This window comes from Oncorhynchus nerka, linkage group LG14, assembly GCF_034236695.1.
Source record: "Oncorhynchus nerka isolate Pitt River linkage group LG14, Oner_Uvic_2.0, whole genome shotgun sequence".
Classification (NCBI taxonomy): domain Eukaryota; kingdom Metazoa; phylum Chordata; class Actinopteri; order Salmoniformes; family Salmonidae; genus Oncorhynchus; species Oncorhynchus nerka.
Window position 1 is genome coordinate 90096770 of NC_088409.1, and position 17288 is coordinate 90114057.

The 17288-nt window shown below is 44.7% G+C and overlaps 1 protein-coding gene across 1 annotated transcript; it reads left to right on the forward strand.

Moving 5' to 3' along the window:
• The first annotated feature begins 6892 nt into the window (after nucleotides 1-6892).
• On the forward strand, nucleotides 6893-17044 carry LOC115123196 (P2Y purinoceptor 2-like). The gene is made up of 3 exons (XM_065027155.1): nucleotides 6893-6997; nucleotides 12915-13784; nucleotides 15020-17044. The coding sequence occupies exons 2-3, from the start codon at nucleotides 12933-12935 to the stop codon at nucleotides 15245-15247; spliced, it is 1080 nt and encodes a 359-aa protein (XP_064883227.1). The 5' UTR covers nucleotides 6893-6997; nucleotides 12915-12932; the 3' UTR covers nucleotides 15248-17044.
• Nucleotides 17045-17288: the final 244 nt, after the last annotated feature.

Below are 17288 nucleotides of genomic sequence, written 5' to 3' on the forward strand. Positions count from 1 at the left end.
TGACAATACTCCGTTGCTGCTTCGCAAGGAGACTGGCTGCGTCTCTGGACCTGCATAGCAACAAAAAGTGTAGTCGATCGAGGAAACATCGATTGCACGCATCAGATCTGCCAGACATTTAAAATCAAGCTAGCCAATCTCAGATATATAGATTTTCGCCCTTCAGGAATTTACGCACTTTATTTCAGTCCTAGTTTAACACACACGCACGCAAGCACGCACGCACGCACGCACACACGTCTGACTTTACTTGTGAGGACTTTTTGGGGAACAATGAATTCGCATTAAAAATCCTACTTTCCCTTACACCTAACCTGAAACCCTAACCCTAATTCTAATCCTAACCCTAATGTTAACCTTAACCCTAAACTTATCTGCCTAAAATAGCCTTTTTACAAGTGAGGATCAGAAAAATATCATCATCTCATAATTTTAGTTGGTTTACTATTCTTGTGAGGACTTTTGTTACTGACAAGTATAGTAAAATGTGTACACACACACACACACACACACACACACACACACACACACACACACACACACACACACACACACACACACACACACACACACACACACACACACACACACACACACACACAGTTGAGATTGTTTGAGGTCCATGTAATGGGTTGGCACCTGTGTTGAACTCTGACATGAAAGATACAGTTCAGTTCAGTGGACAGCAACATGGATGGTTAATTTCCCTTTAAGGGCTTTATTGGCATGGGAAACATATGTTTACATTCTCAAAGCAAGTGAAATAGATTTGAAACAAAAGAGATATAAAAAATGAACAGTAAACATCAAATAAAATGTTATTGGTCACATACACATGGTTAGCAGTAACTAGGCAATTCAGTTAAGAACTAATTCTTATGTACAATGACAGCCTAGAAACAGTGGGTTTAATTGCCTTGAACTACAGATTTTTACCTTGGGGATTTGAACTTGCAACCTTTCCATTACTAGTCCAAAGCTCTAACCACTAGGCTACGCTGCTGCCCTTAGTCCCGCCCTTAGTTCTTAGTTATGACAATGCAGTAATATCTAACACATTATCTTACAATTTCCCAACAACTACGTAATACACACAGATCTAAAGGGGTGAATGAGAATATGTACATATAAATATATGGATGAGCGATGGCCGAACGACATAGGCAAGATGCAGTAGATGGTATAAAATACAGTATATACATGTGATATGAGTAATGTAAGATATGTAAACGTTATTAAAGTGGCATTATTTAAAGTGGCATTGTTTAAAGTGACTAGTGATCCATTTAGTAAAGTGGCCAGTGATTGGGTCTCAATGTAGGCAGCAGACTCTCTGAGTTAGTGATGGTTGTTTAACAGTCTGATGGCCTTGAGATAGAAGCTGTTTTTAAATCTCTCGGTCCCAGCTTTGATGTACCTGTACTGCCAAACATTACACTCACAAACGTTCCAAAACAATAAAGACATTTCAAATGTCATATTATCTCTGTACAAAATGGAAAATAAATTAACATAATTATACTGTAGGTTGAATTTACAATGGTGTTTGTTCTTAACTGGTTACCCTTTTCTTGTGGCAACAGGTCACAAATCTTGCTGGTGTGATTGCATACTGTGGTATCTCACCCAATAGATATGGGAGTTTATCAAAATGGGATTGTTTTGCCAGTCTGTGTAATCTGAGGGAAATATGTGTCTCTAATATGGTCATACATTGGGCAGGTGGTTAGGAAGTGCAGCTCTGTTTCCACCTCATTTTGTGGGCAGTGTGCACATAACCTGTCTTCTCTTGAGAGCCATGTCTGCCTACAGCGGCCTTTCTCAATAGCAAGGCTATGCTCACTGAGTCTGTACATAGTCAAAGATTTCCTTAAGTTTGGATCATTCACAGTGGTCAGGTATTCCGCCACTGTGTACTCTCTGTTTAGGGCCAAATAGCATTCTAGTTTGTTCAGGTTTTTTTTGTCAATTCTTTCCAATGTATCAAGTGAGCACAAACAAAGCAACTGGGCTGGATAACCTTCCTGTGAGATTCATAAAGGACAGTGCTCGTTTCACTGCTAAAATGATAACGCATATTGTAAAAATTTCTATGAGTAGTGGTACGTTTCCAAATGATCTCAGAATAGCCCGGGTGGTTCCGCTCCACAAGAAGAGCAGTAAAACAGATGTAGGAAACTACAGGCCCGTGTCGATCCTCAACGCCTCGTCCAAAGTGGTTGAGAGATTAGTTTTTAATCAACTTGAGTGATACCTTCTCGAGCACAAACTTCTTTATGAACTCCAGTCTGGCTTTAGAACAGCTCATTCTACGGATACATTACATTTACATTTAAGTCATTTAGCAGACGCTCTTATCCAGAGCGACTTACAAATTGGTGCTTTCACCTTATGACATCCAGTGGAACAGCCACTTTACAATAGTGCATCTAGGTCTTTTAAGGGGGGTGAGAAGGATTACTTTATCCTATCCTAGGTATTCCTTAAAGAGGTGGGGTTTCAGGTGTCTCCGGAAGGTGGTGATTGACTCCGCTGTCCTGGCGTCGTGAGGGAGTTTGTTCCACCATTGGGGGGCCAGAGCAGCGAACAGTTTTGACTGGGCTGAGCGGGAACTGTACTTCCTCAGTGGTAGGGAGGCGAGCAGGCCAGAGGTGGATGAACGCAGTGCCCTTGTTTGGGTGTAGGGCCTGATCAGAGCCAGGAGGTACTGAGGTGCCGTTCCCCTCACAGCTCCGTAGGCAAGCACCATGGTCTTGTAGCGGATGCGAGCTTCAACTGGAAGCCAGTGGAGAGAGCGGAGGAGCGGGGTGACGTGAGAGAACTTGGGAAGGTTGAACACCAGACGGGCTGCGGCGTTCTGGATGAGTTGTAGGGGTTTAATGGCACAGGCAGGGAGCCCAGCCAACAGCGAGTTGCAGTAATCCAGACGGGAGATGACAAGTGCCTGGATTAGGACCTGCGCCGCTTCCTGTGTGAGGCAGGGTCGTACTCTGCGGATGTTGTAGAGCATGAACCTACAGGAACGGGCCACCGCCTTGATGTTATTTGAGAACGACAGGGTGTTGTCCAGGATCACGCCAAGGTTCTTAGCGCTCTGGGACGAGGACACAATGGAGTTGTCAACCGTGATGGCGAGATCATGGAACGGGCAGTCCTTCCCCGGGAGGAAGAGCAGCTCCGTCTTGCCGAGGTTCAGCTTGAGGTGATGATCCGTCATCCACACTGATATGTCTGCCAGACATGCAGAGATGCGATTCGCCACCTGGTCGTCAGAAGGGGGAAAGGAGAAGATTAATTGTGTGTCGTCTGCATAGCAATGATAGGAGAGACCATGTGAGGTTATGACAGAGCCAAGTGACTTGGTGTATAGCGAGAATAGGAGAGGGCCTAGAACAGAGCCCTGGGGGACACCAGTGGTGAGAGCACGTGGTGAGGAGACGGATTCTCGCCACGCCACCTGGTAGGAGCGACCTGTCAGGTAGGACGCAATCCAAGCGTGGGCCGCGCCGGAAATGCCCAACTCGGAGAGGGTGGAGAGGAGGATCTGATGGTTCACAGTATCGAAGGCAGCCGATAGGTCTAGAAGGATGAGAGCAGAGGAGAGAGAGTTAGCTTTAGCAGTGCGGAGCGCCTCCGTGATACAGAGAAGAGCAGTCTCAGTTGAATGACTAGTCTTGAAACCTGACTGATTTGGATCAAGAAGGTCATTCTGAGAGAGATAGCGGGAGAGCTGGCCAAGGACGGCACGTTCAAGAGTTTTGGAGAGAAAAGAAAGAAGGGATACTGGTCTGTAGTTGTTGACATCGGAGGGATCGAGTGTAGGTTTTTTCAGAAGGGGTGCAACTCTCGCTCTCTTGAAGACGGGAGGGACGAGCCAGCGGTCAGGGATGAGTTGATGAGCGAGGTGAGGTAAGGGAGAAGGTCACCGGAGATGGTCTGGAGAAGAGAGGAGGGGATAGGGTCAAGCGGGCAGGTTGTTGGGCGGCCGGCCGTCACAAGACGCGAGATGTCATCTGGAGAGAGAGGGGAGAAAGAGGTCAGAGCACAGGGTACGGCAGTGTGAGCAGAACCAGCGGTGTCGTTTGACTTAGCAAACGAGGATCGGATGTCGTCGACCTTCTTTTCAAAATGGTTGACGAAGTCATCTGCAGAGAGGGAGGAGGGGGAGGAGGATTCAAGAGGGAGGAGAAGGTGGCAAAGAGCTTCCTAGGGTTAGAGGCAGATGCTTGGAATTTAGAGTGGTAGAAAGTGGCTTTAGCAGCAGAGACAGAGGAGGAAAATGTAGAGAGGAGGGAGTGAAAGGATGCCAGGTCCGCAGGGAGGCGAGTTTTCCTCCATTTCCGCTCGGCTGCCCGGAGCCCTGGATACTTGCCTCATCCACATTTTTGACCACATTAAGCAGGAAAGTGAGAAGGGGAACTATACAGGTATGGTCATGTTAGACTTACAGAAAGCTTTTGACACTGTGAACCATGATGTTCTCCTGATGAAACTGAAATTCATGTGTCTAAATGATGTAGCAGTGAATTGGTTTACGTCTTATCTGACCAGTAATGTTGGTGATGTTCTGTCAGAGGCCAAAGAAATATCCTGTGGAGTACCACAGGGATCCATTTTAGGGCCTCTCTTATTTCTTATATTTACTAATGATATTCCAGATACAGTAATGTGTAAACTCCTGATTTATGCTGATGATTCAGTCATACTGATATCAGGGAAGGATACAGTTTACATAGAGGAGAACCTGAGTAAGGAATTGCATTTTGATAGAGATTGGTTGACTGACAACAAATTGTCGCTACATTTGGGAAAAACTTAATTGACTATGTACAGACCCAGTGTCCGACAGAGCTGCATGAGTTGTGACCCGTTTTTGTGGGTTATGTTGTCATAGTTGTGTCTAGGGGGGCATATGGGGGAGGGAATGCTGTCACCTCCAGGTAGGTGTTTGTCTCCCTGTGTGCTGAGGGTGTCAGGTTCTTGTCCAGTTCTGGCATTTAGGTTGTCACAGACTAGTACATGTTCCTGGGCCTGGAAATGATTGATCTCCCCCTCCAGGATGGAGAAGCTGTCTTCATCAAAGTATGGGGATTCTACTGGGGGACATAGGTAGCACACGGGAGGATTTTAGTGGGGGGATATAGGTAGCACATTTTTCTCTATTGAGATAATTTCTTTAGTAATTTCTAGCCAGATGTAAAATGTTCCTATTTTGACAAATTTAATAGAGTGGGTTTGCTCGGCTCTATACCAAATTAGCATACCCCCTGAGTCTCTTCCCTGTTTCACACCTGGTAGTTTGGTGGATGGGACTACCAGCTCTCTGTAACCTAGAGGGCAACCAGTTGGTCCATCTCCTCTATACCAGGTTTCTTGTAGGGTGACATTGTCTGTATTTCCAATTTATTTGATGAAGTCTGGGTTCCTGCTCTTTGGGCTAAAGGCAGATGACCTCAGACCTTGTATATCCTAGGATGAGATAGTAAAAGCTTTGTGTTCCATCGTGTCTAGTGTTGTTTTGTGTGGTTTAGTCCCTGGCCATCACAGTAGCTGTGAGCAGAGCATGTTGAGCACCTGATACTACATACCTCTTAGGTCGCAGGATGGGGCATGGGCGGGTGTAATAGTGGGGGTTGGGCCTGTTGCTCTTCTCAATGCCTGGGCATATGTCTTGCTGTCATGTTGAGGTCCTTGCCACGGGGCGGGGGGCATGGGGCGGGAGCACGGGGCGGGGGGGCATGGGGCGGGCAGAAGGGGCATAGGTCTGAAATGGGGGGCCAATATAGGGTGTCAGAGTTTAGCCACTTTGTGTTTTATCAGAAAGTTTATCCTCTTGAATGTATATGCCACTTTATTCAATGAGGAGCTCAATCTCTAGTTTTTGTGTGTCCTCAGTGGATGTGGGGGGGTTGTCAGGAGGGCTATCGGGGAGCTGACTTGAGGGCTGGTAGGAGGGGGTGGGGTCTGTTGGATAGGTGGGTCCTGTGTTGTCCGACTCATTGTGGTGTTGAAGTTGTGGTCCGGGCCTGAGGTGGGCTGTTCTGCTGGCTTGTCTGGGGGAGTGTCCTGCTCTCTGTCACACCTCAGCATTCTGACCTTCTCCTTCAGTGCCATGTGTTCCTCTTTAAGTTCTCTCTCCTCAGTCCGTAGAGCAGCCAGCTATCTCAGCCGTCCATCTCCACCTTCTACCCTCTGGGTCAGACAGACAGACGTCCATCTCCACCTTCTGCCCTCTGGGTCAGACAGACAGACGTCCATCTCCACCTTCTGCCCTCTGGGTCAGACAGACAGACAGACAGACAGACAGACAGACAGACAGACAGACAGACAGACAGACAGACAGACAGACAGACAGACAGACAGACAGACAGACAGACACAATCACAGTTTGGGATTTGGTGTTGGGGGTATGATTTATGAGGATGGATTGGTATCACATATTTCAGAGTGTGTGTGTGTGTATGTCTTGGTGTGTGCATGAACATGTGTGTGTGTGTGTGTGTGAATGACGGGTGTGTTTTTTGTATTTGCGTGAGTATGTGTATGTATATTTATGTGCGTTTGTTAAGGTGTGAAGTTGTCTCATGTGCTCCTTACTGCAAAACCAATTGCCCTCTGGGACAAATAAAGTCGAACTTGAACAGGAGAGTCACTCACACCTCTCTCCGTGACAGCTGGTTAATCATCCAGGTGGACCAGTGTGTTGACAGAGCTTTGCCCCAGAGCAGAGAGAACTGAGCGAGGAGCAGGCCTAGGGGTTATGGTTTATGCTTAAGGTCATGTAATCATTAATACACTGTGTTTTTGGAACCGGTAAGACATTTCTCACTTCTCTCACCTCTCTCACCACCCATACAAAGCTCTATACCACAGAGAGGGGGGGGGGCTGCCATCTGTCCGACTGTACTTCTTTAAGATCTCCTTAATCATCTGTGCATTAAGGTGTGGTGCGGTTTTATATCTATCCAGGAGGGTCTGCGTTTCGCCAGTCAGTCAGGTCAGTCTCAGCGTTGATGTTTATACCTGTGATCACAGATTACAGTACAGTTTGTATGTAATGGGTGTGTATTATAGATTACAGTACAGTTTGTATGTAATGGGTGTGTAGTATAGATTACAGTAATGTTTGTATGTAATGGGTGTGTAGTATAGATTACAGTAATGTTTGTGTGTAATGTGTGTGTATTATAGATTACAGTAATGGTTGTATGTAATGGGTGTGTAGTATAGATTACAGTAATGTTTGTGTGTAATGGGTGTGTATTATAGATTACAGTACAGTTTGTATGTAATGGGTGTGTAGTATAGATTACAGTAATGTTTGTGTGTAATGGGTGTGTAGTATAGATTACAGTAATGTTTGTGTATAATGGGTGTGTAGTATAGATTACAGTAATGTTTGTGTATAATGGCTGTGTAGTATAGATTACAGTAATGTTTGTGTGTAATGGGTGTGTATTATAGATTACAGTAATGTTTGTGTGTAATGGGTGTGTATTATAGATTACAGTAATGTTTGTGTGTAATGTGTGTGTAGTATAGATTACAGTAATGTTTGTGTATAATGGGTATGTAGTATAGATTACAGTAATGTTTGTGTATAATGGGTGTGTAGTATAGATTACAGTAATGTTTGTGTATAATGGGTGTGTAGTATAGATTACAGTAACATTTGTGTATAATGGGTATGTAGTGTAGATTACAGTAATGTTTGTGTGTAATGTGTGTGTAGTATAGATTACAGTAATGTTTGTGTATAATGGGTGTGTAGTATAGATTACAGTAACAGTTGTGTATAATGGGTATGTTGTGTAGATTACAGTAATGTTTGTGTATAATGGGTGTGGTGCAACACTTGGGTCATTGTCTATTTGTCAGTTTACTTCCCAAATGTAGCGACAATTTGTTGTCAGTCAACCAATCTCTATCAAAATGCAATTCCTTACTCAGGTTCTCCTCTATGTAAACTGTATCCTTCCCTGATATCAGTATGACTGAGATTTGTGAGCTTGCCCTGTTCCTGTCCCGGCTAACTTGTGTGTCAGATGTGGAGAATAGTTATGTGTATGTGATATGGAGCAGTGTTTTCCTAGCGGTGGGTTGTGATTGATTCCTTGTGGGTCGAAGCCTACTGTAGGTTGTGATTGATTCCTTGTGGGTCGCAGGTCATTGATTCCTTTGGGTCGAAAGCCTACTTTACTGGGTCCAAATGTAGGTTTATGATTGATTCCTTGTGTTGTCAGTCAGCCTACTGTAGGTTGTGATTGATTCCTTGTGGGTCGATCAAAATTCAATTCCTACTGTAGGTTGTGATTGATTCCTTGTGGGTCTCAGCCTACTGTAGGTTGTGATTGATTCCTTGTGGGTCGAAGCCTACTGTAGGTTGTGATTGATTCCTTGTGGGTCTCAGCCTACTGTAGGTTGTGATTGATTCCTTGTGGGTCGCAGCATACTGTAGGTTGTGATTGATTCCTTGATGGGTCGAATAGCCTATGTGTAGGTTGTGATTGATTCCTTTTCCAGCCTACTGGGTTGTGATTGATTCCTTGTGGGTCGAAAGCCTACTGTAGGTTGTGATTGATTCCTTGTGGGTCGCAGCCTACTGTAGGTTGTGATTGATTCCTTGTGGGTCGAAAGCCTACTGTAGGTTGTGATTGATTCCTTGTGGGTCGAAAGCCTACTGTAGGTTGTGATTGATTCCTTGTGGGTCGAAGCCTACTGTAGGTTGTGATTGATTCCTTGTGGGTCGAAGCCTACTGTAGGTTGTGATTGATTCCTTGTGGGTCGAAGCCAACTGTAGGTTTATGATTGATTCCTTGTGGGTCGCAGCCTACTGTAGGTTGTGATTGATTCCTTGTGGGTCGAAGCCTACTGTAGGTTGTGATTGATTCCTTGTGGGTCTCAGCCTACTGTAGGTTGTGATTGATTCCTTGTGGGTCTCAGCCTACTGTAGATTGCGATTGATTCCTTGTGGGTCGAAGCCTACTGTAGGTTGTGATTGATTCCTTGTGGGTCGAAGCCTACTGTAGGTTGTGATTGATTCCTTGTGGGTCGAAGCCAACTGTAGGTTTATGATTGATTCCTTGTGGGTCGCAGCCTACTGTAGGTTGTGATTGATTCCTTGTGGGTCGAAGCCTACTGTAGGTTGTGATTGATTCCTTGTGGGTCGAAGCCTACTGTAGGTTGTGATTGATTTCTGATGGGTCTGGCTTAAAACTGGGTCCTGGCTATAACATTGGTTTTATTTACTTGATGTGTTACAATAACTCAAAAAGCTTCAGGTAGGTCATAACTGACCACAAGCACACACACACACAGAGGTATGTCTTACTATAGTTGTGAGGACTTTTTGGGACCAACAAATGATTCAAAATCCAAATCCAAACTCAGCCATTCAAGAGCCACTGCTACAGATGTTCTTTAACCCCGGTGAAATTTCACTCATTGGTTTATTATTCATATGGCTCTGTCTGCTGTCTGTCTGTTGAGCTGTCTGTTGAGCTGTCTGTTGAGCTGTCTGTTGAGCTGTCTGTCTGTTGAGCTGTCTGTTGAGCTGTCTGTCTGTTGAGCTGTCTGTCTGTTGAGCTGTCTGTTGAGCTGTCTGTCTGTTGAGCTGTCTGTCTGTTGAGCTGTCTGTCTGTCTGTCTGTCTGTCTGTCTGTCTGTCTGTCTGTCTGTCTGTCTGTATGTTGAGCTGTCTGTTGAGCTGTCTGTCTGTTGAGCTGTCTGTCTGTCTGTCTGTCTGTCTGTCTGTCTGTCTGTCTGTCTGTCTGTCTGTCTGTCTGTCTGTCTGTCTGTCTGTCTGTCTGTCTGTCTGTCTGTCTGTCTGTCTGTCTGTCTGTCTGTCTGTCTGTCTGTCTGTCTGTCTGTTGAGCTGTCTGTCTGTTGAGCTGTCTGTCTGTTGAGCTGTCTGTATGTTGAGCTGTCTGTATGTTGAGCTGTCTGTCTGTTGAGCTGTCTGTATGTTGAGCTGTCTGTCTGTTGAGCTGTCTGTCTGTCTGTAGAGAAAGACAAAGGCAGTATCTACAGCTGAGATCTGCTCAGAGAGGGTTTCCTTTTGTATTGACTCTCGACAAACACATAAATCAACTTGTATTCGGTATAGACGCTCAGGTACGTAATATAATATTGTGATTGTTGGTGATATACTAACAAAAGCTTAAGAAAGGGTATCATAGGAAATCATATAATTGTCATAATTGCTAGAGTCACATGGATCATTAACCAAACAAAGTGCAGAGTGAGTTCTAGAATCAGAAGGGGCAACTTGTACTTCCCAGAAGACAGACCGGGCCATCGGTAAACTGTTACATACAGTAGGTAAATGTTGATCATGAGTCCCTCCCTGTCTCCCTGTCTGTGTGTGTGTGTGTGTGTGTGTGCAGGCTGAAGCGTGACAGACATGACTGTCAGTCACACACACTCACACATGAGCATGGAGACACATTGTGGAAAGCATTCTGTGTATCTCTGAGAGGAAGAAGCATTGGGAGAATCTTCGTGAGTAGGCCTAACCAGTAGGCCTAACCAGTAGGCCTAACCAGTAGGTCTAACCAGTAGGCATAACCAGCTGATAGTGACAGGGAGGACACAAACTCCTCTGGCTGAAGTATTGCATCAGTAATCTATTATTTTGTTGTCGTTAGAGTCTAGTACAGAAGTTGGACATGAACTGGAGTGTGTTCCTGGATCAGCTTTTCTAACTGTGAGTAACTAGAATTGGTAATAGCTACTACTGTACTGTGGGGTTGATAGGGTGCAGGACAGGAGAAGCTCTGATGTGGGCCTTCTGGTATTGCTGTACTGTGGGGTTGAGAAGGTGCAGGACAGGAGAAGTTCTGAAGTGGGCCTTCTGGTATTGCTCTACTGTGGGGTTGAGAGAGAGAGGCTTGCATGTGTTTTGTAAATTGCACTCCTTCCTAGAGAGAGAGAGAGAGAGAGAGAGAGAGAGAGAGAGAGAGAGAGAGAGAGAACAGAGAACAGAGAGAGAGAGAACAGAGAACAGAGAAGAGAGAGAGAGAGAGAGAGAGAGAGAGAGAACCCTTATTTATGTTCGCTTTTGTACTTTAAATATTTGCACATAATATGACATTTCAAATGTCTTTATTCTTCTGTGAATGTGATGTTTACCTTTATTTTTTTAATTGTTTATTTCACTTTTGTATATTATCTACCTCACTTGCTTTGTCAATGTTAACACATGTTTCCCATGCCAATAAAGCCCTTTAAATTGAATTGAGTTAGCTAACCAGCTCATCTGTTAAAACGTATGATGTAATGTAAACTCTTAGGGGGGAAAAAACGTGCTAACTACAACCTAAAAGGGTTGGTCTGCTGTCCCCATAGCAGAACCCTTTAACCTTGGTTTAGGTTTCTATACAGAAGGCTTTTCCCCCAGAGCCGTGTGTCTGTGTCTTTCAATCCACATGCAGCCTGTACACACATGGTATGCTCGTCACCGTAGGTGATCCTATTTGTTTTTATGTTGTGTGTGTGTGTGTGTGTGTGTGTGTGTGTGTGTGTGTGTGTGTGTGTGTGTGTGTGTGTGTGTGTGTGTGTGTGTGTGTGTGTAAGGGTGTTTGTTTATGAGTCTGTTGTGTATTTAAAGTAGGTCCATATATGAAAGCTGTTGAAAAGTTAACCGTTTACAGTAATGAGAGGCAACTGTAAAATACTCACCTGCCATCTTTATCTCATGGATTAGATCTTCGTCATCGCAAAGTGGAAACATCACATTCATGCTAATTGTGTTGCTGTACCATGTCATGTGTGTCTCTGTGTTATGACAATATATTCATGCTAATTGTGTTGCTGTACCATGTCATGTGTGTCTCTATGTTATGACAATATATTCATACTAATTGTGTTGCTGTACCATGTCATGTGTGTTTCTGTATATTATCGTTAGGGTTGCTAAGATACCCGTAATTTATGAAAGTTACCAGAATTAATTTAGGTAATTAACAAAAAATCTATGGAAATCTATTGTGACTTTGGTAATTTATACTTCAATAACTTAAAAAAAAAATAATGCATTATTCATTTACAGTATAATATTAATTTTGTTTCTATGTGTCCATATTGTACATGAGTTTCTAGTAGATATGGTTCAAACCAGATGGTTCGAGATAATTGACAAATGAATGAAAAAAATCATCTAATCAACGATAGCATTATTCTCAATGAACTCTTCCAATTTGTTACTTTTTTTTCCCAAAATTGACACTAATTTGCCACCCAAAAATTGACAGCAAATACATATTGACATAGTAAAATAAATATAAGTATGTAAAAACATTTTTTTTAAATATGATAGGACCACACAGAGGGCCAAAGACTATTAGACACCTGTGATAATCTGAAGTACCCAAAAGGGGCCACTAGATGTATTGTGATAGATTACATAAAATCCTTGAAAGATACCACAATTCTGGTAGTTTACTGGTAAACTTTTGAAAGTTTCCAGTAATATATCCTCCCTTTGAGACCCTAGTTATCATATCCTGTTGCCATGACCTATCCAAATAGGACAATAACTTCTCAATGGATCACTAACTACCTGTTGGAACAGCTCGGACATCAATCACTATCTCCTCGTCCTCATGTGAAAAGGACAAAACATCCCTCTTCCTCCACTCCTCCCTCTCTTATCTTGGCATTTAGGAAAGACACATATGAAGGAATTATGGGTATTATGCCAAAATGAGCTTCAGATTCCAGCTGCGGCATTCATGCATATGCGCTTGGAAGCAAGTAAACAGACATTTAGTCATAGCTTTGGAGTGTTTAGCCATAGCCGTAGTGTGAAGAGTTATACAATTGGCTAATACAGTTTTATCATTACTATCCCACTTTAGCTTCTGTGTGTGTGTGTGTGTGCGCGCGCATATCAGTAAACCTCTGTATCTTCCTCAGATCTGTTTATGAACAAAGATGGCTACCTTCACCAACCACTCAACCAATGAGAGCAGCGGGCAAAACTGCCGCTGTCGCTTCAAGGAGGACTTCAAGTACATCCTGCTTCCTGTCAGCTACACTCTGGTCTTCGTGATTGGCCTAGCCCTGAACTTCACGGCCATGTACGTGATCCTGTTCCGTACAAAACTCTGGAAGCCCTCCACGGTGTACATGTTCAACCTGACAGTGTGCGACACCCTCTACATCCTCACCCTACCCTTCCTAATCTACTACTACGCCGACGAGAACGACTGGCCCTTCAGTGAGCCGTTCTGCAAACTCATCCGCTTCCTGTTCTACGCTAACCTCTACGGTTCCATCCTGTTCCTGTGCTGCATCAGCCTGCACCGCTTTCTGGGTGTGTGTTACCCGATTAGGTCCCTGAGCTGGGTCAGCGCCAGGAGAGCCCGGCTGGTGTCTGTGGCGGTGTGGGCGTGTGTGTTGATGTGCCAGGCTCCCGTGCTCTACTTCTCACGGACCAGGGACGAGGGAACGGAGAGGGTGTGTTTTGACACCACCAGTCCAGAGTTATTTCATGACTTCCTAGTGTACAGCTTGGTGGTATGTATGCTGCTGTTTGCCTTCCCCTTCATGGTGGTGATGGTGTGCTATGGACTGATGGTGAGGAAGCTTCTGGAGCCCACCTGGGGGGCAGGAGGGAGCCAGTCGAGGGGAGTCGGGAGGATCGCTCCTCATCGCTCCAAACAGAAGTCTGTGAAGATGATAATCATTGTGTTAGCAGCGTTCATGCTGTGTTTCCTACCCTTCCACCTGACCAGAAGTCTGTACTACTTCCTCAGATACCTGGAGCAGATGGACCCCTCCCAGGTACAGTACCACAACCACTGGAAAACTACGCTTTTAAAGGCTCTGCCTGGCTTCACCTTTCACCCAAGGTGCAGGAGGCTGGCTCCAGGTAGATTCACCTTTCACCCAAGATGCAGGAGGCTGGCTCCAGGTAGATTCACCTTTTACCCAAGGTGCAGGAGGCTGGCTCCAGGTAGATTCACCTTTTACCCAAGGTGCAGGAGGCTGGCTCCAGGTAGATTCACCTTTCACCCAAGGTGCAGGAGGCTGGCTCTAGGTAGATTCACCTTTTACCCAAGGTGCAGGAGGCTGGCTCTAGGTAGATTCACCTTTTACCCAAGGTGCAGGAGGCTGGCTCCAGGTAGATTCACCTTTCACCCAAGGTGCAGGAGGCTGGCTCTAGGTAGATTCACCTTTTACCCAAGGTGCAGGAGGCTGGCTCTAGGTAGATTCACCTTTCACCCAAGGTGCAGGAGGCTGGCTCCAGGTAGATTCACCTTTTACCCAAGGTGCAGGAGGCTGGCTCTAGGTAGATTCACCTTTCACCCAAGGTGCAGGAGGCTGGCTCCAGGTAGATTCACCTTTTACCCAAGGTGCAGGAGGCTGGTTCCAGGTAGATTCACCTTTCACCCAAGGTGCAGGAGGCTGGCTCTAGGTAGATTCATCTTTCACCCAAGGTGCAGGAGGCTGGCTCCAGGTAGATTCACCTTTTACCCAAGGTGCAGGAGGCTGGCTCCAGGTAGATTCACCTTTCACCCAAGGTGCAGGAGGCTGGCTCCAGGTAGATTTCACCTTTCACCCAAGGTGCAGGAGGCTGGTTCCAGGTAGATTCACCTTTCACCCAAGGTGCAGGAGGCTGGCTCCAGGTAGATTCACCTTTCACCCAAGGTGCAGGAGGCTGGCTCCAGGTAGATTCACCTTTCACCCAAGGTGCAGGAGGCTGGCTCCAGGTAGATTTCACCTTTCACCCAAGGTGCAGGAGGCTGGTTCCAGGTAGATTCACCTTTCACCCAAGGTGCAGGAGGCTGGCTCCAGGTAGATTTCACCTTTCACCCAAGGTGCAGGAGGCTGGTTCCAGGTAGATTCACCTTTCACCCAAGGTGCAGGAGGCTGGCTCCAGCTGGCTCAGGCTCAATTCCACTGCTATTATGATTGTTGATATTGTCATTATCCTTGACATATAAAGGTCTTTGCCATATCGAGAGGATATCTGCAGCATTTACCTTTCAATCATTTGTTCTTGTATTCATCCCCAGGTGAGCTGTGAGCTGCTGAAGGCGTCCAGCCTGGCTTATATGGTGACACGCCCCTTGGCCAGCGCCAACAGCTGTGTGGATCCCGTACTTTACTTCATGGCTGGGCAGGGTTTCCGTAGTAACCTCGGCAACAAAAATCAGAGCATCGCCAAGGAAACCAGGAAGCGTGATGGCGGCCCTTTCGAAGCAGCACTGACTGTCAGGAGAGTCAATCTATGTACTGAATAGCTACGGAACCGAGTGAACTCCATTGGACAAACACACTGGAAGGATGACTGGCTCCTCTAAACGGAATATTATTTAGCCCATTTTATTAGCCTGTTTGAAGGAGAATGTATGTCATGATATTTTACTGAATGTTCTTTCCCTGACTGGTAAATACTGGGAGATTACAACATACAATAGAAATACCAGATGTCTTACTTGAAAGTGAGAGGGGAATACAGTAACTCATTGACTGAAATCTGACTTAGCTAAGGAAGCTAAAGGCAGGAAGAAATACACTGGTTGATGCTGAGGGTGTAGAGAGAATAGATGCTGTTATAACATGTCAGGGACGTTAGTGATACTGTAATCTCAATAAACAGTAAATATATATTTAGGGGCCGCTGATTGTAGTGTATCTAACAAATCTTTCTTCAGGATTACATACACCACACACAGACTGTAAATCAGTCTTAAGAGGACCTCCTCGTAAGAGCATTCAGAGAGAGTTGTTCAGCTCCAGGCATGACTTGGGCAAGTTCTTGGGTGTGTCTGGAAAGTCATGAATTAACATCCCAAAGACTCACAGATGGAGCTGGATATAATCCAGACAGAGAGCTTTATAGAAGCAACACAGGCTCACTGCTAGCTGGCACAACTACAAATTACTCAGAAAAAACTCATGCTTAACCCGTAAGAGTCTAAGCCCTGTCTAAGCCGGAGGGAGGACGGGTGCATTTTTTAAGAAGGTCATACCAAGGATCATTTAGCTTCTTGATTTTGAATTGTAAGACCCCTTGAACTATCAAAAAATACAAAATGCATTAAATAACAGATTCACTACAACAGAGTCCCCCACAAAAAACCTAAAGGAAGTTTGTTCTGAAGTGTCTATCATATCTGAACGATATAAGACCAGGAAACATGTGTTTGTATGTGTTTTTTTGGACATGTATTTAAGCCCTTATTTTTGACACTAGTCGCCATATACTCTACTGGTCAAATGTTTAAGAACACTTACTCATTCAAGGGTTTTTCTTTGTTTTTACTATTTTCTACTTTGTAGAATAATAGTGAATACATCAAAACTATGAAATAACACATATGTAATCATGTTGTAACCAACAAAGTGTTGTAACCAAAAAAACATATTTTATAGTTGAGATTCTTCAAATAGCAACCCTTTGCCTTGATGACAGCTTTGCACACTTGGCATTCTCTCAACCAGCTTCACCTGGAATGCTTTTCCAACAGCTTTGAAGGAGTTCCCACATATGCTGAGCACATGCTGGCTGCTTTTTCCTTCACTCTGCAGTCCGACTCATCCCAAACCATCTCAATTGGGTTGAGGTCGGGGGATTGTGGAGTCCAGGTCATCTGATGCAGCACACCATCGCTCTCCTTCTTGGTAAAATAGCCCTTGCCCAGCCTCGAGGTGTGTTGGGTCATTGTCCTGTTGAAAAACGAATTATTGTCCCACTAAGCCCAAACCAGATGGGATGGAGTATTGCTGCAGAATGCTGTGGTAGCCATGCTGGTGAGCCTTAAATTCTAAATAAATCACAGACAGTCACACCAGCAAAGCACCCCCAGACCATAACACCTCCTCCATGCCTCACGGTGGGAAATACACATGCAGAGATTTATTTATTTATTATTTCACCTTTATTTAACCAGGTAGGCTAGTTGAGAACATGTTCTCATTTACAACTGCGACCTGGCCAAGATAAAGCATAGCAGTGTGAACAGACAACAACACAGAGTTACACATGGAGTAAACAATTAACAAGTCAATAACACAGTAGAAAAAAAAGAGAGTCTATATACATTGTGTGCAAAAGGCATGAGGAGGTAGGCGAATAATTACAATTTTGTAGATTAACACTGGAGTGATAAATGATCAGATGGTCATGTACAGGTAGAGATACCGGTGTGCAAAAGAGCAGAAAAGTAAATAAATATAAACAGTATGGGGAAGAGGTAGGTAAAATTGGGTGGGCTATTTACCGATAGACTATGTACAGCTGCAGCGATCGGTTAGCTGCTCAGATAGCAGATGTTTGAA

Coding starts and splice junctions, on each gene's coding strand:
- LOC115123196 (XM_065027155.1), top strand. CDS start 12,933: ATGGCTACCTTCACCAACCACTCAACCAATGAGAGCAGCGGGCAAAAC. Junction 13,785..15,019: donor AGCAGATGGACCCCTCCCAG/GTACAGTACCAC, acceptor ATTCATCCCCAG/GTGAGCTGTGAGCTGCTGAA.